The 22,424-nt window shown below is 41.7% G+C and overlaps 1 protein-coding gene across 5 annotated transcripts in view; it reads right to left on the bottom strand.

Annotated features, from left to right (window-relative positions):
- Positions 1-1,717: 1,717 nt before the first annotated feature.
- EML4 (EMAP like 4) overlaps positions 1,718-22,424 on the bottom strand; it is a 160,973-nt gene continuing 140,266 nt past the window's right edge. For 4 of the 5 annotated variants that reach the window (XM_006141306.2, XM_006141307.2, XM_006141308.2 and 1 more), the window contains 6 exons: positions 14,047-14,135; positions 12,320-12,417; positions 7,374-7,461; positions 6,756-6,854; positions 5,499-5,629; positions 1,718-4,513 (listed from right to left, as the gene is read on the bottom strand). In XM_006141306.2, the coding sequence (XP_006141368.1) occupies positions 4,043-4,513; positions 5,499-5,629; positions 6,756-6,854; positions 7,374-7,461; positions 12,320-12,417; positions 14,047-14,135 (976 nt within the window). In that variant the 3' untranslated portion in view covers positions 1,718-4,042. Of the gene's footprint in view, positions 4,514-5,498; positions 5,630-6,691; positions 6,855-7,373; positions 7,462-12,319; positions 12,418-14,046; positions 14,136-22,424 lie in introns of those variants that run through there. The other variant, XR_003550860.1, reaches the window with a different exon arrangement.

The following is a 22,424-nucleotide window of genomic DNA, read 5'->3' as shown; positions in this document are numbered from 1 at the left end:
TACAGAAGGAAATAGGTTGACACTTCCAGCGACCAAGAGACCTCTTCTCTCCATTTGGGATTGCTTGCTTGCTTTGTGTTGCTCTGGCCAGGAAGTTTGTCTTCTTTACATCAGCGCTTTCAAGGTTATCATCGGGATGTCTTAGTGAGGGTAGAGTAGAAATTCCTTTTCTTTGGAAAAGGTGACCCAATCACTACAAAATGAGTGCCATTACCTGAGTCCCTGAGGAGGTCACTGCGCAAAGGGCTACATCTTTTAAAAAAATAAAAGAATTAATTTGACCAGAGAGGGACAGAGCAAGAGAGAAAGTGAGAAAGAAAGCCACCAGGTTCAGGACTCAAACCACAGTTGGCTCTGCCAGCCTCACCTTGAGACCTTTCTATGATCCCAAGAATGGGTATCCTGGACAATGGGGGCTTCTCTGAGGGCCTGGTTTCAGTGACAGGGTCAGGCATGTGTGTGTGCGCGCGCGCGCGTGTGTGTGTGTGAGAGAAAGCATTGTCCAGGGTCTGGTCACATTGCAATCCTTTTTTCTCCAGCCCATCCATCAGATCTTGGGCACCAATACACACCCCATGGGTGTTCCAGGTTGACTGCGTGAGGATTCTGCCTCTCCTTGGCAGTACGTTACTGCTTTGCTGAGCTGGCCCCTTCCTCCCTGTTGCTACACAATGTCTGTCTTCTAGCATAGTGACAGCAGTGCAGACCTTGTTAACATGGAGTCTGGGCTTGGCCATTACCTAGTCAGATGACCATGGGCTGGTCAATCTCCTCACTTCAGTTCCTCCTCTCAGGGCCTTCACTGTGGGCCAGGTGGTTTGCCGCCCCCTTGGCCTGGAGTAGGTGCTCTTCCAGTGGTAGTTCTCGATCCAGGTCCTACACACCTGCTCTTCAGCCTAATAGGTTCTAAATATGTCTCTCCTCTCATTTCAGTTCCAGCGTTAAGCTGCAAACCTAGTTCCTTCTAGAAGTTACACGAACATAACACATCAATGTGTCCAAAATTGAATTATTTCCCCATAGATGAGTTGTTTCTGAATTTCCCTATTTCTTATTAAGAAAAATCACACTATTAGCGAGTTTGTTCTGGGTACCTATTAGCCATTCTGTCACTGAATTAGTGAAAAAGGCATTCCTACCCCAGGAGAGCTTCTTATTGGCTTAGTGGCTGTGAACATACAGTCACTGAAAATGAATATTGAAGACAATGAAAACCCCGTATTTCCATGATTGTAAAACTGGGGAATGTTTGGAATCACTCTCAACTTACTGGTTCTTCACAAAGAGACATTGTAGATGCCAATTTACGGTGAGGGTACAGAGGATCTGGGTCACTAAGCAACTGGGGAGATGGAAGAAAGCAGGGAACACCACGGCCTACGGAGTTCAATACTTCAGGGAAGCTGACCCTGAGAGGCAGTGGGTCAGGCAGGTAACCAGGATCATGAGGATTACCCAGTGTTAAACATGAGAGAAGGTGTAGATAGGGGAAAACCAGAACTACGCTATTCCCTTATTAAATGGGGGGCATAAATCAGAAGTAATTTCCTCTAACTTTATGAGATGGAGTTTGATACTACCAGAATGGTTTTATCCACGGCAACGGGGATCCACTGATAAACGTGTTGTCCTGAACTGTTGTATCTTCTGATAACTGGAATGCCGCCGAAACTGGCAGCATACGTGGAGAGTCAAGACACATTTTGAGAAGCAAAGGAAACATTTTGATTGTTTTATTTTTTAATCTTCAAAATTTTCTGCCATGAGACAGGAATGCATGATAGAAATGGCTCAACATCTTCACATGAAACACTTGGATTCATTTTCATTCACATGTTTTTCTAAAAACATCTACAATTTCAAAATCCCACCCACTTCCATTATCACAGATTGAACTGACCATTAAACAGTAGTTGCCAGCAGTAGAGAGCTGGAACGCTTTCTGCGTATTAGTAGTGTCTTTTGAAACTACCACCCAAGAGTATCACGATTATAAATCTCATTGTACATGGCAACCCCAAAGGTGAGTGATGTCGCCCAATAAATTCCCTGCTTATCACAGAGAGCCGCACTCCCCAGGTTCTTAACGAAATGCTCTTCTCCAATCGCTTGTTCATCTCCTAGTAGTTTTCTTGTGGGGAATAGCACGTGCCGACCCGAGGACTTCATCTCGCTGCACACAGGCAGGGAGACGACGCCTGGTCCTTACTGGTGCTCTCTGATCACTGTGTACAGAACATACTGAAAAAAGTTGGGTTGCTTGGAATCTTGTCTCTCTTCTTTTGAAGAGGACTACTTTGAGGTTTTTATTTTTTGAAACGTTGTAAACAGAAGAGATATACACGGACATATATCTATACACACAAAGATCTACACTGAGTATTTTCGATGTGCATATCTTATCTAGATAGGACATACACGCACACAGAGTAAGTGTCCACTCACCCTTCACACACACCCACACCCTTCCACACAGCGTGTGAATATAATGTTGTAAGTGTCCTTGGGAGTTCACTGGAGTTTTCATATTACCAAATGATGATGAAATACCTGATTTGTATTACTCCTGAGAAGATACTAGAAGGGAATGACAGTTCTGATGCACTTTGGAATGGCACAATCACGTAAACACTTACATACTTAAGACTTCTGAACTCATTCAAAGTTTCTAAACATGATCTGACCAAAAAAAAAAGTATCAAAACGCAGCAAGATAAAAAATAAAAACAGAAATTTTTATAATCAAAGTATAAACAAATATATAGGAAATGCATATTTGTCAGTAATTATTTAAAAGTAGGAACATGTACTTAAAAACAGTTGTCAGATAAAACTTAAAAAAACCAACTTCCCAATGCATAATACTACATGCATTGCCCCAAATAGCAGAAGATACCACATTAGACTTGCAAGGCTATGGCAACTCCACCAGAAAAAAATTACCACATATAATCAGTCTTTTAAGTACGCACTTTATAAAAAGTTTCTGTGACTATTATTCACACTTCTGTAAAAAAGAATTTGCAATTTGCTGAATACCTTATCCCTCAGTATAATTCATTTGTATTAAAATTACAACTAAACCAATGAATTTCAAGCACCAATTCAATCATTTCAACTTACTGTATTTATAGTTCTCTTATTATTGAGGGAACAGATTATGATGAAGGCTACGCTAAAACTATCCAGGTGACTGTTACAGTTTAGTTTTAAAGGCATGTGGTTTTATTTCCCTCCATCCACTTGACTGCCAAACATCCGGGTGTGTTCAGGCAGTAGAATGACTCCTTGAAGGAATCCATCCTTTCTGAGTATCAAGGGTTTAATACACACCAAAAATTCTTTAACAAACCAATGCTTTTCTTAGTTCTAGGATAAAGCAGATGTGTACACACGAAATTAAGGGACTGTTTGTCGTTATGACTTAGAAAAGGCAGCACCTATGTAGTAGACTAACAAGCACATCTGGATACTGGTAGTGTAAGAAATGGCATTCAAGAAGGCAACACCATTGCACTTGGCAATACTGAAGTTTTTCTTAATTAAAAAATTTCCATCAGACATTTGGGGTGGGAGGATGTCTCAATAAGAGCACATTTTCGTTTTTTTTTTCTCGTTTCTTTTTCTGCATCAAGAAAAAAAAGCATGGTCTGAGCCAGATGAGTAACAGTGTTTGTGATGCGTCTGATGGTTCCTGAAGAAAACGTGTCCAATAACAAGGGGTTCCATGTCAATCAACGTGTCTGCTGTCTTCGTTTCCAGTATTTACATCACGCTGCTTGTGCACAGTAATTTCCAAGACATAATTCCTATTTCCATCTTCTCCTGCTATTAAGTTGGGTTAATTTCCAACGCACACCAACCTGAAGCTTTAAGGCCAGCTGCATTTGAGAAACTGAAGAAAAGACAACAGATGACGTGGAAACCGCAATGTTGCCTGACAGTGATGCGTCATCACTGCCCATCCTGTTATCTGAACTTTGCCACAGGCACACGCAGTTAGGGGAGGAAACGCTGAACTGAAGCCATTAGCCATTAGGCGTTAGGACAGGGGTGAAGCGTCCTGCCGGTCCTCGGGAAGAGTGGCTTCACTCTGCTCCTCCCTTGTCTCACTGGGTGGGTCTTCGTCCACAGGCTCACCGAGGTCTTCACTGCCCCCTTCGCTCTGCTCCTCGCTGTGGTCTTCGCTCGGCTCCACAGTCTGCTCCAGGCTGTTCTCCAGAAGTGTGGGCGAACTACTCAGTCTTTCCTCTTCAGCTGTCTCGTGTAAGGGCTGGGAAGGTGGTGGCGTCGGGGTATTAGACTGGATGGCATTTTCAATGGTAGAGGTGGGGGCTTTGGTTAGAGTGGTATCCGCCACAGTCTCATTCTGAGGCAAAGGTAACTTCTCCACAAGTTTCCACTGAATGATGCTCATGTCTTTTCCACCGGTTGAAATCAGGTGACTGTCATTGTAAGTAAAACTGACATTGGTGACATGGCTGCTGTGGGCACTGTACTTGTGACTGGGAGCCTGTATGGAAGAAATGAGAAGGAAAATCAAACTCATTCTGTACATGCCTGCTACAGCAATGGACGTAATTAGGCAGGGGAGGTACGGGGCGTGGGAAATGGGCAATTCAGATAAAGCCACACGGCATCCAATCTGAGGAATGAAGTTAGCAGTAATCTTTAAATATCTCTTTACATAGGAGAAACAAAATAATTGGATATCTATACTTTTATACTATATGTTAAAAAAAAAAAAAAAACAACCACCCAGTGTCTTCGGGTCTCGGCTAGTTTACTTGTTGGAACTTAGAAACTGTTCTGTTGTGATGGCTGGAGAAGAGTTTCCTAGATTGGCAGGAATAGAAGTGATTTAGGAAATAGTTGCATTAGTTTTATAAAGCTGATATTATTTTACAAATAATACGTTTAAAAGAGATTTTAAATTGTCAAAAAACATCAAAGTGGAGACCAGCAGTTGGTGTAAAGTTTATGTCGCTGTACTCCCATGTAGTCAACTGTGGTTCGAGTCTGAGACCTGGTAGCTTAAACTCACGCTGGGCGTGTATGCATGTGTGCCCAAGATCCCGAGAGGAGAATGGAGGAGAAGGGATTGCAGTGTGGCCACCCCACTTGGGGGTGATGGTGGTGATTTTTTGCTTTCTGTCTCTCTCCCTCTGTCTGTCTGTCTTTTCGGTGAGCGCACATGCCCTATAGCAAAAACCTCTCCAAAAACAAAACGAAACTGAACAAAAAAACCCCATCAAAGTGAACAACTAGACAATAAACAAAGAGGACTAACTAAGACACCTCGGTGCCGCGTGTGCAGTGGTCTTCTCAGCCTGAACAAGGAAGGAGATGACGGTAAAGCCAGCGTGGATGCTCGTGATGGGCCTATTTTGTGTACGGAGCATAACCTGTAAACCTACAAATCTTTCCTTTCCACTGTCACAAAAGAATCCCCAGGTAGAAGGTCCAAAACCACTCGTCTGTTGAATTGAGTTAGTTACCTTTGCTTTAGAGCAGGGATACTGAAACAGGTGGACTTTACAGAAGTCGTCAGCAACAGCTATCACCCTCCTGTTGTGGGAGCGCACCAGTGCATTGATATCTGTCCCGTCGGATCCTTCTGGCCAGACCCCTTAGATACGGAAACACACGGGATAGAAACGTTAGCCCCAAAATATAAATGTGGTGCTACATTCTTGTTTGAGTTAAAAATCAGATAAACTTTTATGTACATTCAAATTCACAGCTAATATTTTCCATTACGGATTTCTTGGTAGGTCAAACACTATTTTTCATTCAAATGATTACAGGTTTTATTAAAAATTTAATGATAAAGATAAACCAAAATAGCTACAAGATGCAACAGTATTCAGAGTAGCCAGCAGGTGGTGCTAATCATTTATTTCAGTTTCAGCTTGCTTCACCTCAGTGGTAGGCGGAGGAGGACTTACCAGTTCCAGGTATAGCAAGGTGCAGGTCTGCTCCTAGGTATGTACCCAAGGGAGGTGTAAACATGTCCACACAGAAATGTGCACGTGATTGTTTATAGCAGCATCATTCCTAACAGCCGGAAAGTGGGAACCCGGCTGAGGAATGAGTGTGGTGTATGTCCGTACAGTGGGCTACTACTAAGCCACAGAAAGAATGGAGTATTGATACATGCTACCTTAAAAATGCTACGCTAAATGAAAGAAGCCAGTCTCAATGGATCATATATTATTTTATGTCATTTATGTGAACTATCCATCCAGCACAGGCGAATCGATAAAGTATCTTAGTGGCTGCTGGAGGGACACAGGAAGGCTGAGGTGGGGAGTGTTGTTAATGGGTACAGGACTTCTTGGTAGGGTGGTGATCTAAAATTAGACCATGGCGCTGGGTGTAAAATTCTGCATGCATGAAAAACTGAACTGTACTCAAATAGGAGTATGGTATGTGGATGATATCTCAATAATGCTGCTATTTTAAATACATCTTCACAAATAGAAGAACTTCAATATCACTTGGGAGAAGAAAAGGAAGGCACCTGTATTACCGTATAGTGCTTCCCGTTTAACGGTCTTTTATATACTGGGGACCAACATCCTGGATTTTGCAGAAAACAAACCTATACTGGTTCGATCCTAATATATTCAATTTCTCAGAATTTGATATTAATAGTGATAACATTAAGAACGCACAATTTTGAACTTACAGATTTAAGCAAGTATCGATAAAGCCCCTTCAGAAGCCTCTTCACATGAGGTATCAGTCCTTACCAAAGACCTGGAAGCCTAGCACACAGGTGTAAGTCGTCCAATCAATGTCCTTACACTCCGACCGGTTCCTGATTAATTTGCAGCCTTCTGGAATGTTCCCTTTAAATTTAGAGACAGGAAATATAATCATAGAGCTTGTATACACAGTATCTGAAGGTACATCTCAAATCAAACTAGTAGGTTTACTTGTGTTTATAATCCATACACTGCAAAACATTTAGACACATTTAAAAAGGAAACGTTTTTAACAGAACAGGTTTATAGAACTACAAATTGTTTCCCATGAAAGTTTTTTTTTCTTTTTGTAAAAAGCATAAATCCCCATCCATCTTACTCCTCCCGCCTCCAGGAAAAGTTGTTAAATGGAAAACCGTTCAGAGCAGCATGAATCTCACTGAGTGATTTCTTATTACTAAGCATGCCTCCACCATTACATTAATTCATTACTTTCTTTGAGAGGCACGCCATCGCTGCGCTTCTCACTCCTTAGCTCAGAGTAAGACAGGCTTTGTCAGGTTAGAGAGGCCAGCACGCATCCTCTGTACAATTCAAATTCGCCTTGTTCATTAGCGCCCCCGACAGACACATCTGAGCCCGCATGGGATCACTCGTACTTACAGTACAGTATCTCATAGTCTCCCGAGTTAGACATGATATACGTGTTGTCTGGGGACCAGTCAAGGTGTGTGATGTAGCTGGAATGTCCCTGAGGAGTAACAGAACTGTTAGAAAGCATTTAGAGTTTTGAATGACAGTTTAATTGAGTGCCCATTCTTTGGAATTCCTTAAGGACAGAGAACAGTATTAAAGCCTCTAGAACGGAAAAGGAACCACAGTAGGTCCTTAGTTCCCATTGACTCTGTCTTATGTGCAGCCGAAGACACAAGTATGTGAAGATAACGAGTTCTGGCAAGGCTGTGGAACTAAAGGGATCTCATCACAAGGGAACATCAACAAGCACCTGGAACCTGGGAGAACCCGGCTGGCCTCTCCACCAGACACCAGAGAGAAGCACTACTGTGCGAGGGACTTTCCAGGGACAGTCTGTCTCTTTTTTTAATTGCCAGAGGGTTTGTGCACTTGCCAAAGGGAGCAAGAGGGAGAGAGAGCACATTCCCTAAGAGGGCATGGTCACACTGCAGCCCTTGCTCCATTTCCTCCCCCGGCAGGAGTCTGCATATGAGTGTACACAGGCCTGCTATATCTTTCAAGCTAATGGGGCTGCAATTTAAACCACTAGGCTGGTGATGTGGGATCTGGTTCCCTTAATCACCAGGCCACCGGGCAGGCCCAAGACAGTCTCTCCTCTCCTTTTTAAAAGAAAAATATCTTTTTTCAAAGGTTTTTGCCACAGGGCCCATGCACTTGCCGGGGCAGGGTGGAAAGACAGACAGAGAAAGAATGTGAGAGGGAAAGTGAGAAATCATCTGCTAGAGGGATAGCAATCCCTTCTCCTCCTGAGATAATGGGCATGCATGTACACACAGCTGGTGTGATTTTAAGCTGCCAGGCCTGGGACTTGAAAAGTGATCAGCCATGTGGGATTATAGCGCCTTAACCACTGTGCCATGACAGTCTCTTAAACTTGGATCTTGGATGACGCAACAGATAACACACTTTTAGGCTAGAGTTCAAGTCACTGTGTCTCTACTAAGAGTGACTCCTTTTTTTTTTTTTTTTTATAGAGGTTTTTGCTATAGGGCGCGTGCACTCGCCAGACAGACAGAAAGCAAGAAATCACCCCCCAGGGGAGTTGGCCACGCTGCAATCCCTTCTCTTCCATTCTCCTCTCGGGATCTTGGGCACGCACGCACATGCGCCCGGCGTGAGTTTTAAGCCACTGGGTCCAGGAGGCGAACCGCGGTCGACTACGTGGGAGTCCAGCAACATAGCCATTACGCTAACTGCTGGTCTCTAGAGTGACTCCATTTTTGAGAACAAGGTGCTGGATACTGGTTACCAGTTGTGCACAAAGAGTACCATTCTCTTGAGCAAACCTCAGAGGTACACTTCTCCATGGCACACTTCAGAGGCTGAGGGGTATGGGTATGTACAGTCATATAGAAGTCCTCTAGAAAAACTCCCATCTCCAGAGAATGTTTCTGGGGGCAAGTCACCCAGCATATCACTCCTTCAGAATAGATGGGTCCAGTATAGACATCTGACCCATTAAAACATTAAATAGAAAAATGGTGATCCTTTTCTGTTTAGGTATTTAACATTGTCATAATTGAGAAAACTGCTAAAAGCTGAATTTTGTTCGCTTCAAATGCTGGGAGCAAAATTTAGTATATCTCCTTAAAAAGGAGCAGTAAAGTATTCTAAGCTAGCACTTTCATTACTGGCCTTAAGTAGCTGAATGGGGTGACCACAGTCACCCAAGTGAATGAGATGCAGACTCCTACTCTGGAGAAAACATTCAGAAATATTTGAGTTAATTAGGGTGCGTGTGCTTGCCAGAAAGAGAGAGACAGAGAGACAGAAAGTGAGAAATTACTGCAATCTCTACTCCTCCATTCTCCTCTCGGGATCATGGTAATGCATGCACATGCGCCCGATGTGAGTTTAAGACACCAGGTCCGGAACTCAAACTGCAATCGACTACGTGGGAGTCCAGCGACATAGCCATTATGCCAACTGCTGGTCCCTTAAAATTTTTTTTTAATAATTATTTTGTTTTACTTTACTTATTTATTCATTTTCATTTGACCAGAGAGGGACAGAGAGAGAGAAAAAAAAGAGAGCGCAAGCAAGCTGCCATGTCCAGGGCCTGAACTGCGGTCAGCCATGTAGGAGTCCAGCACCCTTAAACATCGCACGACCTGCTGGCCTTCAGTTAAATTTTTGTTAACTGTATGGAGGACTGTCATCTGAATTAGAGGTCTGCACCTGATTAACAATTTCCTGGGGAAGCTAAAAACAAAACAAAACCCATCCTAGGGCAGCAGGTGGCATGGACGTTAAGGTGCTAAATCCCACATAGCCAAATGCCAGTTTGAGTCTTGGACCTTGTGCCTTGAGACACACACTGGGCATGGCCATCCCTGCTGGGGGGTGATTTCTGTCTCTCTCTCTCCCTGGTAAGTGCATGCACTTTAATGTAAGAACCTCTTTTTTTTTTTTTTTTAAAGGTTAGTATTAAAAATTTTTAGAAATATATGGGGCCTGGTAGGGTGAACTTCAGTAATCTAAAAATTCCTTTCAGTGGAGCATTTCATTAGACCATGTTGTACATTTGCTATTTTTATATCACAATCATTAAAGTAACAAACCAACTAAAAGATGGATTTAAATAAATTGCCAGTGATTCATAATTGTTGCCAGGATAAACAAAAATATTTTGGATAAATTCTAAAACTCTGAGGTTGCTTACCGATCAGTGTATTAATGGGCTCGAGCATATGGCATAAACTGTGCAGAAAAGCAAACAATTAAGTCTCCCTTCCTCTAATAGTAAATGGCCTCGTTTTTGCTTACATAGAGTAGGCAAAATTTCAGACTCACAGTGAAGCTTACTTTGCTTATTATAAGATGTACATGCTTCTAAAAAATTCTTTTATTTTATACCCAAACGACTTGTTTTGTGATAAAGACTGTTAAAGGATTTGTGTCAGTAATTCATCACATGAAGTGTTAATCCTAAATTAATTTCCTAACATTTATAGTAAGCGACGTCATTTTCTTTTAAAAAATATTTAATTTTATTTGTTATTATTTTAAAATGTGACCTGAGAGAGACAGAGAGAGACAGAGACAGAGAGAGAGAGAGAGAAGAGAAAGAGAAAGACCAAACCGCCAAGTACAGGACTTGAACCATGGTTGGTCATGTGGGAATCTAGTGCCTCTACCACCATGCCACCTGGCAGCCGCAGGCTACATCATTTTCTATTTTAAATAGTATTTATTGAATACTTACATTATCTGCCAAGCACTATCCTAAGTACTTTCTATGTATAAGCTTGTCCTAAACCTGTGAAGTAGAAATTACTATTATCCTCACTTTATGGCCGAGAAAACTTTAGAAGGTTTAAGTAACTCGCCCAAGGTCAGGTTAGCTTGAACATGGTAAGGTAAGAGTTCAGCTCCTGGTATTCCAATCCAGTTTGTGCTCCTAACCGCTACACTACACTACCTACCTTTCCTGTCTCCCCAGTCCTCAGCTCACTGGTGCTTTGAGAGGACAAAGGACCCCATCTTGGGTATGTTGCCAGTGCCTAGACCGTCTCTAGATAGCAGAGCACCTGTCAACAGCAGGATCCAGAATGCCTACCAAATTCAATCTAAGCAGCCTCTTACAATAACCTAATTGAGTTAGCAATAAGCTAACACATGTTTCACAATAAACATGCTTCTGTTAGCTCGTTAAGGTGGGGCCAAATCTCCATAAAAAGTACTGTTGGTGCAAAGGGGTGATATGGATGGTGTTGGGTGTAGGCAGGGACAGGGGATGTTGAGCTTAAAAGTGAGGTTTGGGGCTAGCCCTGTGGCACACTGGCTAAGTGCTGCACAGAAGCTGGATCCCCCGTGGCCAACCAGGGCTTGAGTCCTGGCCCCGGGAGTTTATCCAGCGTCACACAGTGCTGTTCCTTTTCTGAACCAGCTGTGCTGTTACAGCACAGAACATGTGCATGCGCCTGGGTCCTGATGGGGTTGGAGAATTAGAGGAAAAAGGACTGTGGCCTCACTGGAGGGTATGTGGGGGGTGGGGTGCTCTGTTTCTCTCACACACATGCACCCTCTGGCCATTTAAAAACAAAAGAAGTGAGATGTCCTTTTATTTTGGATTTACTCCACTTTGAAAAAGTGTTATCCTAAAAGTTTCCTATGGGGATAGCTTTAAGAAACTGCCTTGAAAGTAGTCAGAGAGGGGCCAGCAGAGGGCGTAGTGGCGATGGCACTGGATTCCCATGTGGGAGTCTGCAATTTGAGTCCTGCTCCTACTCCCGATGGCTTGAAAATCACACTGGGTGCATGTGTGTGTGTGCCCAAGATCCCCGGAGGAGAATGGAGAAGGGACTGCAGTGTGGACATCCCCTTGGGAGATGTCCTCTCACTTTCCCTCTCACTGTCTCTCTGGCAAGTGCCACAGCCTATGGCAAAAACCTCTATTAAAAAAAATAGGCAGTCAGAGACAAATACTGGGTCACTGGGAAAGTCATGATGCATTTTTGCACAGAAAAACAGAAAATATGTCATGACCCAATAATTACCTCTCATCAAAGGAGATTACAAGGTTTGTTGTCAGGTAGTCTATTTTCAAAAACAGGTTAAAGATTAAAGCAGCTAACAACAGAAAGCAATGGCAACATCAGTGTAAACATTGAACTTTCTAACTGGAACATTTCCCACAGATCTTTTAAGTTATTTTCATTTTATTTGTTATAATCATCATTATCTTAATTGAACAGAGAGACACAGAGAGTGAGGAAGAGGGAAATTGAGAAAGCAAGCTATCAGGTCTGGGACTTGAACCATGGTCAGCCATGTGGGAATCTAGCACCTTAAACATCACACCACCAGCCGGCTCTCCCACTAACCCTGTAACTTATTACTTCACTACTTACAGTGCACTTTCCATATCGGCTGTACTTCCTTCCATTTTCCGAGACCGCATAGAGGTAAATAAAGTTGTCATGAGATCCCACGGCCAGCAAGGTACCATCTAGAATAACGCAGGGAGAAATGCTGACTGGAGAACATCTGGAGATGTATTTATTGTTCTTTTCCCGAACCTACACTAAATGATCTTTTACAAATCTTAAATCTCATCAATTTAACTGTCATTGGGTGCTTAATGAATGAATCCTCCACTCACTAACCCCACGTGAAAAATGGATGGCCCCTAGTCATACACAGTCCCTACTTTGAGATGCTCACAGGCTCTGGACGCTACCCTTATCTCCTAGCTAGCCAAGAACTGGCGCATAGGTGCCCCTACCTTCTGGGTACCGTCCACAGTGTTCCTGTGACAAGCTGAGTGTGTATGGCGTAGTTCAGCTAGCACACATGGTCTCTGATTACTCGGGAGGTTCCCTGGGAAGGGGCCATGTTCTTATTCTATGGTCTCCTCCATTGTATTTACCACAGTACTAAGGATGTAACAAATGGTCAATAAAGGCCATTTGATCTTTGGGTTTTTGTTTTCTTATTCTACAGACAGGGTCTTGCTATGCTGCCCAGGCTGGCTTTGAGCTCACACTCCTCTTGCCTCAGGTTCCTGGTAGCTGGGACTCTAAGCACATGCCACTATGCATGGTTGCTTTTTGGATTTGAATTGTTATGTTATTTGCTACCACAACACTAAAAAAACCCCAAAAAACAAAAAAACAACAAAACAGAAAAGCTCTTCTGTTTTGATATGACTCTAGGCATGCAGCTTGAAGCACTAGTGTTTTCTTTCTTCAGTTCGGAGAACAGTATTCTGCTCTCTGTTGCTTCCACTGAAACAGCTGAGCGTGATCAAAAATATCCTTTGGACCCCATGCTGATCCAACAGCTATAGGAATAAATTTTCAAATATAAGATGTCAGACTAACTCCAGGGAAGAATGGTGTGAATCAAAACCACATTAGTAATGGGAAGGTAACTGGAATGTAATTATGGAAACTTAATTAACATTCTAAATAAAGCACAAGGAATTATTCAAATGAACAAATTTAACAAATTTATCAAATTCTTACAACAATCCCTGAGTAGTTTACCTAATTAACAAACCAATCATTACTGTGTCACCAGTAACTAGATTCTAATGGGCTTGAAGGGCCCGTAAAACTTGCCTATTTGAACATTACTGTAACACCCCCCCCAAGAATTATTTAATTTTATTTATCATTATTCTGTAATCTGATGACAGCACTCACGAGTGCATGCACGAGCCTCCAGGTCCTGGACTCAAACTGTGGTCAGCCACGTGGGAGCCCAGCGCCCCAACTACCATGCCACCTGCCAGCCCCTGTAATTTTTTATATTCTCATATTTACAAAAAAAAGGTTGCTGACTAGGGGGTAACATTCAACCCAGCACCTATTCAAAAGCCCAAGCATGTATAGTTCTGAAAAAAAAAAAAAAGGAATCTGATTGCACTTGATTCTGCTTTCAACTGCAAATAGCAGTTGTAAGAGTTCATTCTAAATTTATATTTGCTTAATGATGTAGAATGCTGCTTATCTTTGCAGTTTCTAGCAGAATTTAACACTTAACAAGGCTGAAGAATAGAGACAAAAGGAGTCGGCTTTATGCAAGTCTAGTGCAGGCGCTGTGAGCACCAGGATGGGAAGGGGGGCTAGCTTACCCACTGTGTAGCGCATCACAGAAAGCTGTTCATTCCCATCCGTGTGGATAGACACTAGGTCCCTGGTTTCTGCATCCAGAACGAACCACCTGTTAGGAAGTAAATGTCAAAATTTTCTTCAGATATTACCATTTAAAGGAAAAAAAAAAGGTTGTGACTATTTCTTCATGTTTTTAAATTTTTTTTTTTTTTTTTTTTAGGTTTTTGCCAAAGAGTGCATGTATTTATGAGGCAGAGACAGTGAGAGGGAAAGTGAGAAATCACTTCCCAGGGAGGATGGTCACCTAGTAATTCCATCTCCATTCCCTTCCTGGGATTTTGGGCGGCACACATGCTCCCGGCATGATTTTCAAGCTGCCAGGTCCAGGATTCACACTGCAGCCAGCCAAGTGGGAGTCCAGAACCTTAACTACCATAGCACCCACTGGCTCCGTCTTACTATTTTTTAAAAAATATTTTAATTTCACTCATCATCATCATCATGATTATTTTTGACTTCACCAAAGAGACAGAGAAAGAGAGAAAGTGAGAAAGCAAGCCACCAGGTTTGGGTCTTGAATCGTGGTTGGCTGGCTATGCGGGAGTCCACTGCCTTAATCGTCATGTCATTCTGTCCCTCTCTAGTCAAAAAATAAATAAATAAAAATAAAAATTCTATGGTAGCCCTTAAGTATGGGTTCATTTTGCAAAATGCTGTTAGATACGACATGTAAACTTGTACAGGCCTAGGTATGTTATTTCTGTTTATTTCTCCCATGAGAGAAAGAACAAAGAGAGAGAGCTACACGTGTATCCCTCACAGAGTCTTCACGCCGTGCTCCGCCCCAGCCTCAGCCTGCTGGGTGATGGGCGTGGGGCTGCTATGTTCAGGGAGGCCTCAGGATGTAAAGGTGGGACACCGGGCCACTGGCTGCCCCCTCATTCCATTCAGGTATTCACTGAAGACCAACTGTGCCTCTTTGTGAGGCATCTTATAGAAAATAAGGTAACAGGATGGCAATAGGTAAGTCTGATGATAAACTGAGTCAGGGAAAAGGACTATATTTAATGAGGAAACTCACAGAAGGAAATGCTAGTAGGCAGGAAAAAGTCCATCTTTAAGGAAGATGTGGATTGTGGGTAGAGCTGAACACTGAGGGAAAATACAGGCAATTTAGGCAAGAGGAGTAGCAGCCTTACTGAGTAGGAAGGGCCATGGACACCATGAAAGCAGGAGGGATACGTTTGGGATCATTTCAAAGGAACCAGCAGGGGGCACTCCGCCTCTCCAGTACCTTCAACATTTGCAAAGAGAAGCTCTAAATTCTTTGAAAGAGTTTTCATTACACAAGTCAAAATGCAAAAGCCTCTTGAAAGATAAAACTGATTTAAATCTGCATTATAAAAGACTAATCAGACCTTTCCTAAGAGTACTTGAAGGCAGTGATGCTTCAGAAGAGCATGGGGAGACCGGAGAGAGAAGGCAAAGATGAGACTAGGATAGAGGAGGCCGGATAACAGAGGGGGACCGTGACAGACAGCAGCACGAATCCTTGGCTGGAAGAGTTGCAGTTGAGTACTGCTTGGATCAGAGTAGGCACTGAATAAATATTTGTAAAGTGAATAAACACATTTAAAGTAAGTCTTTAACATAACAAAAACCAAGTTTTAGCAAGAGGTATTTAATAGTAGAAAGAAAATAAAACCACTGTTTGTTTTAAGCCAGAGATTTTTGCTACAGAGAACATGTGCTCAGACAAGACAGAGACACAGATATAAAGCGAGAAATCACTCCCCAGGGGGGATGGCCACACCACAATCCCTTCACCTCAAGCTCATGATTTTGGGCATGCACACACATGCATCCGTCCTACATGAGTTTTTAGCTGCAGGTCTGGGACTGAAGTAAGGCTGATTATGTGGAAGTCCAGCAATGTAATCATTACCCACCCATTTGCTGGTCCCAAACCACTGGCCTTAACCACCATACCACCGGCTGGCCCACTATTAACAACTATTAATAATTAAGATCTGAAAGAGGACCATTCCTAACCCTTTAGGTTGAAAGAAAGATCTAGGAGTGAGGAAAGGGCTTGAAAGAATTAAAAATAAATAAATAAAAAACAAAAAAGCCTTAGTCACTGTGCATATGTGCCTTAGTGTATTCAAGGTAGAACACGAGACTAAAAAAGATCCCAGCCCTTTACCTATTGATGAAATTCTAATTATAAACATGTTCATGAATGAATTTTAGCAGCATGTGAGCTATTGGCTGAAATTTCTAAGCAGCTAACCTAATTCATAAATTCTGTCATTGAATCAGGTAAGAGAAACTACTTCTACATATGAGGAAATTGGCACTCTGAGGCCATATGCTGCTGTGTTTACTCATCGTTTCCATTTTGGAAAGTATGTAATAGGCCAGGTTGTGGCACACCAGTAGTACAACGGGATCCACATAGAAATGGTCCTGGGTTCAAGTCCCAGACTCCCTGAGCATGCTGGATGCACACAAGTGCCTGGGATCCAGGCCTGAGATGCGCTGCATCGTGACATGAAGACCCTACTGGGGGTGTCTCTTTCTCTCTTTACTTCTCTCTCTCATAGAAGAAATAAACTTAAAAAACTTCTTTTTGTAAAAAAGTACCTAAGAAACACACTTTATCACAATTGGATAGTACCCACAAATTACGGGTTTCTTCTGAGAATATAATTTACTAACACATTTTTATGGCTAGAACTGTGAAACTTCCTTGGGCCAAGAAATATCAAAGTTGATGCCAAGTGAATTGCCTTTTCAGAGTAAGGGAACAAAATGATATTCCAATTCAGACTGAATAACAGAACTACCTTGTAAGTATCAGCTTCAGGTTGTTAATGAGTTTATGAGAACTATATTAAACTCTCTTACGCACTTAAAAATTATCATCATTTTTCTTATCTTGCGGAAGCCTCAGCTGATACTGTTTTAAGACCATTTCCAAGACAGCTTAATCTTCTTAGGAAAAGTACATACAATTTTATCTTTTTTGGAAATTCCCACATAAAGTAATAAAATCCGAGAATGTCTGTTGGTAGAACACATGTTAGAAAATGAAAGCTCTGGGACCAGCAGTTAGCGTAATGGCTATGTCACTGGACTCCCACGTGGTCAACCGCGGTTCAAGTTCTGGACCCGGTGGCTTAAACTCACGCCGGGCGCGTGTGCGTGCGTGCCCAAGATCCTCAGAGGAGAATGGAGGAGAGGGATTGCAGCGTGATCATCCCCCCTGGGGGGTGATTTCCTGCTTTCTGTCTCTCTCTGTCTGTCTGGTGAGCACAAGCGCCCTATAGCAAACACCTCTCCAAAAAAAGAAAAAAAAAAAAAAAAAGAAAGAAAACGAAAGCTCTTAATCATTTACTGATTAGGGATAAAGGCTATCAAAAAAGAAGGAAAAAAACCCAAAATGCCTACTTTTCTTTTCTTTTTTACTTACATATATTAGAGATTAATTCTATATTTTGGCAAACATGTAACAACAAGACTTCTGTTATTAACTGTTAGTAAGCAACAGGGCTGGCTTCGTGGTGCAGCAGTAACACACTGCTCAAGTGGAGCCAGTTTCCACGTGCTGACCGTGGTTCGAATCCCTGGCCCTCTTGCTCTGAAGCACACCCAGCTCATACATGAGTCCCACGATCTGCTGGGCTGGAGATCATGGCCTGACCGTATGCTGTGGAGGGTGCTCTTCTCTGTCACTTGTGCACACACGTGCTCTATCAGGAATACAGAAACGCACACAACTTCCATGTGGACCACAAGCAAGGATCTGAGTTCCCAGCTTTCTGAGTAAGACCTGTGAGCTCAGAAGCTCTGTCCCTAACAACAAACCTTCTAGTCAAAGGGAGTTTTTAACAAATAAATAAATTTTCATGTTTCTACTGGGTTTAACTGTATGCAATTTTTTTTAAAAGGATTTTTGCCATAGGGCACATGCGCTCACAGGAGACAATGAGAAAGTGAGAAATTACCCCCTGGGGGAGGTGGCCATATTGCAATCCTTTCTCCTCCAGTCTCCTCTCGAGAATTTGGGCACACACATGCCTGGCATGATTTTCAGCCCACCAGGTCTGGGACTCTAACCATGATCAGCCATGTGGGAGTCCAGCTCCTTAACCACTATGCCGTCTGCTGGCCCTTTAAATATTTTTTAATTGGCATAGGGCACATGAATTCAGAGAGGAAGAGAAAAAGAAAACGTGAGAGAGAAAGTACTCCTTGATGCACTGTGGTTATGTTGCAATCCCTTTTCTTCCATTCCTCTTTCCTGGCAGGTTTTAGGCATGCAGTTCAAGTCGCTGGGATTCAAACAGTGGCCAGCCATATGGGATCTAATTCCCTTGCTTCAGGGCTGGCCCTGATTGCATTCTTTTTATGTTTTTATTTTAAAGGATTTTTATTTATTTTAAAAATTATTATTATTTTTGAATTTGCTACAGGGCACATGTATTCACCAGAGAAAGAGACGGGGGTGGGGGTGGGGAGTGAAAAAGCAAGCTACCAGGTCCAGGACTCAAACTGTGGCTGGTTATATAGGAGTCCAGTGCCTTAACTACCATGCCACCTGTTGGCCTTCTAATTGTATTCTTATTCTACTCTAGAGCATATACATTGGAACCAAGTCTCTGCTTTAGGGTAATTTGTGATTATTATTGGGCCTCTGTATGGCCTAATGGACCTTTCTAATGTAACTGTTGAGTATCAGAGGGGAAATCTTTGGCCATATATTTATGCTAATCAGATTTGTTGGACAAATGCCAAGAGGTAATAAGTACCATCTTAATGACTTTATAAAATTACACTGTATTGATTTATTCAGTAGCAAAAAGAATAAGATTTCTAAGCTGGAAAGAACCTTAAAATCCGTCAATGAATATAAAAGAGACTTCAGAAAGGCTCATGAAAAAACAGAATTGAAGTACTAGTTTGTTTTGGTACAAAAAATTTAGAAATCCTTGCACAGTTTTTCAAAATATGCATTTTTCATGAACTTCCTTGAAGACCCCTTACATATTCGTTCATAATGTTAAGTCACTGTGTGTCTGGTGTAGGTTTGTAATTTCTCCCCTACTTTAAATCAGTGAACTTCATGGTAAACTTCACGAGTTATATCTCAAAGCTGTTAAAAATCATCTTAGTCCTGGGATGGTGTAGTGGTTATGTTGCTAGACTCCAATATGGCTGACTGCAGTTCGAGTCCTGGACTTGGTGGCTTGAAAATCACTTCGGGTGTATGTGTATGCACGCCCAAGATCCCAGGAGGAGAATGGAGGAGAAGGGATTGTGGCATGACCATGCCCCTGGAGGGAGAGGTGATTTCTCACTGTCCCCATCTCTCTTTCTCCCGCTCCAGTGAGAGTACATGCCCTAAGGCAAAAATCCCTTAAAAAAAAGAAAAAAAAAAAAAAAACACCACACACCAAAACAAAACAAAACAAAACAAAACAAAACACAAACACCAAAACCTTAGTTCTAGGGTCAGCAAGTGGCATGGTGGTTAAGGTGCTAGACTCCACATGGCCAACCATGGTTCAAGTCCCAGACCCAAAGGCTTGACAAAAATCATGCTGGGCGCATGTATACCCAAAACCCCAGGAAGAGAAAGAAAGAGGCAAAGGGGACCATGGTGTGGGGGGTGATTCCTTGCTTTCCCTCTCTCTGGTGAGTACACGCCCTGTCGCAAAAACCTTTAAAAATAATAATATCTTAGTCCTACGTGAGCATTAGCAAGTTAAGGAAGAACTTGTCCACTCAGAGCTATGTATTTAATCTTTTTCTCTTAAAAATTAAGCTAGTAATACATTCTTTTAAAATGACGATTGTATTTATCACTGAGAGTTTAATCACACTGCTTATTCTTGGTTACGTGATGTAGAAGCTATCTAGGCAAGGGCACAAAGGTATCTTTACCCTTTTTACTAGTCACTTTTTCTGCACAATTTGGACATATACTGCATTACACAAAAAACAATTCCTGGTCCTAAGTCTGATTTTTTTTCAGGCTTAAGGTCAGTGACAATAATCTTTTTTTTTTAAAGAGTTATTTATTTATTTGATTCTATTTGCTATTATTATTATTATTTTAAATTTGACCAGAGAGAGAGAGAGAGAGAAAGAGAGAGAGAGAGAGAAAGCAAGCTGCCAGATTCAGGACTTGAACTGTGGTCAGCCATGTGGGAAGCCGGTGCCCTTAACAACCACATGAACTGCTAGCCATAGTGACAATAATCTTAATAGCTATTTTATGAATTTTCCATTTTAGACAGTAATATAGCTAGATATTCATTACCCCAAGGCAAAAAGAAAAATAAATGAGAATGTTTCCTAAGAAAAACAGACCCCAACTAGATGTGAGACCGAGGACAGGAGTTACACAATGAATACTAGCCTACATCTCTCCTGGATACTAAGCAATTCCCTAGCACTCCTTACTTAACTGTCACATCACTGTCCCTTATACAGTGTTTTCTACTCACAACTCCAAGAGGAAACAGCTTAAAACTTTAAGTTAAGTCACTTAAGTAACTTTTCAAGTTTGGCAATGATGACTTCGCAGCTATATAAATGTTAAAAAAATAGTTTCAGTGAGTTTAAATCAGACCAATTTTTCATTTTCATCATTTCATCTATCCAACTGATAGTATTCATGATTCAAATTCCTCTAGTCTTACATTCTAGTTAGATTTAACACCCTTGTATAAAAGTATTTGCTTTCTCAGACCTGGTGGCTTAAAACTCAGGCACGAGCACACATGCCCAAAACCCCAAGAGGAGAATGGAGAAGGGACTATGGAGTGGCCATCTCCCCTAGGGGATGATTTCTCGCTGTCTCTTTGTCTTTCTGGTGAGTGCACGTGCGCTACAGCAAAACCTCTCTCTAAAATATTATTGTTACTAAGTTATCTGTTTGTTTATTTTTATCAGAGACAGAGTTAGAGAACGAGAGAGAGAGAGAGAGAGAGAGAGAGGAAAGGAGAAAGTAAGCCACCTCATCTGGAACTCAAACCATGGTTGGCCATGTGGGAGTCCAGTGCTCCTGACCACCACGCTACCTGCCTGTCCCAAAACATCTCTCTAATAAAAAAAAATAAAAAATAAAAAAGTATATGCTTTTAAAATGTCAGCCAATGATTTAACCATCAAGGTACACCTTCCTTACAATTCTTCTAAGCTATGCTATAAGCTCAAAGAGCACTAGTGAGGTAGAGAAAAGGGAAAAGTTTGGAACCACAGACCTGAGTTCAAATCCCAATTCTATCACAAGTGATTAAAACTAGGGTCTTGGTTTCCTGTCTGCCAAGGAGATGTTAATAACACTTTGTTACACTCTTGCAAAGATATAAAGTAATATAAAAGAATTTGGCACAAGGTCTGTCATCTGAATAGATAGTAATCTCTTATTATTTCACTGGTTTCAGCACTTGTGTACTGTTCAGCAGCTGAAAATATACATTTGCAACGAACTCCTTTCTGATCTTCTGAAAACCAGATCAGCACTACAGAGGTTTCCTGTGTTTAAGATGGGAACCAGTATTTTTGGTCAATAAGATTCCCCACACTCTACAAAGTGACCTGTCACGTGCCTGTCTAATTAGTCCAAGTCAAAGTGCTTTTAAACCCTGTAATAATCCATTACTGACATGTGTGTGGGTCTGAGATAGGAGAGCTTCTATATTTCCAAGTTATCTCCGGTAAACTGCCCAAGCAGTTAATCTGAATTTCAGAGAAGCTCAGCACCACAGAAACATCATTTCCAGTTACATATCTGCAGTTCAATTACCTTTCGATACTGGTTTTTCATGATTTCGAGATTCTGTAGCATTACGTATCAGAAGGAATTTGTATTTTTTTCACTTTCCAGGGGTGTTTATTTGTATCCAACATCCAAAGGGAAAAACTTAGGACAAATAATAACGTAATTCTAAATATCTAAATTTCGTTAGAATTAAAGAACTGGTTGATTGGAAATGTTTAAGTCATACAAACAAAAAATGATATTCACATAAGTATGTTCATGCTAGTTTCATTCCATTAGCAATCAGCATACCAGGTGTTTAAATAGGTTTAACTTCTGTATGTTTCCTCTGACTCTTTACAAAAGAAATTAAGTTATTTGTGATGAGGACTACCTACTAGTAGACACAATGAACAGGAGTCTAGTAAAAACACAGATAAGAAACAAATTACTTAACCTTGGACAGTTTTTAACAAGGTCTGCAAGACATGTCATTAAAGATTTCAGAAAATACACCTTAATTATTCTTCTGTGTAACACTCAAAAAAGACAGGCTGGTGAAAGCTACAGCAGGGACAACTTGCTAAAGGTCATTGGGTTCTTATTAGCTTCAAATCCTTTCCC

This window comes from Tupaia chinensis, unplaced genomic scaffold (genome assembly GCF_000334495.1).
Source record: "Tupaia chinensis unplaced genomic scaffold, TupChi_1.0 Scaffold000050_1, whole genome shotgun sequence".
Lineage (NCBI taxonomy): Eukaryota > Metazoa > Chordata > Mammalia > Scandentia > Tupaiidae > Tupaia > Tupaia belangeri.
The sequence above is the reverse complement of the archived record's forward strand: the minus strand, read 5'-3'. Positions and strand labels throughout refer to the sequence as shown.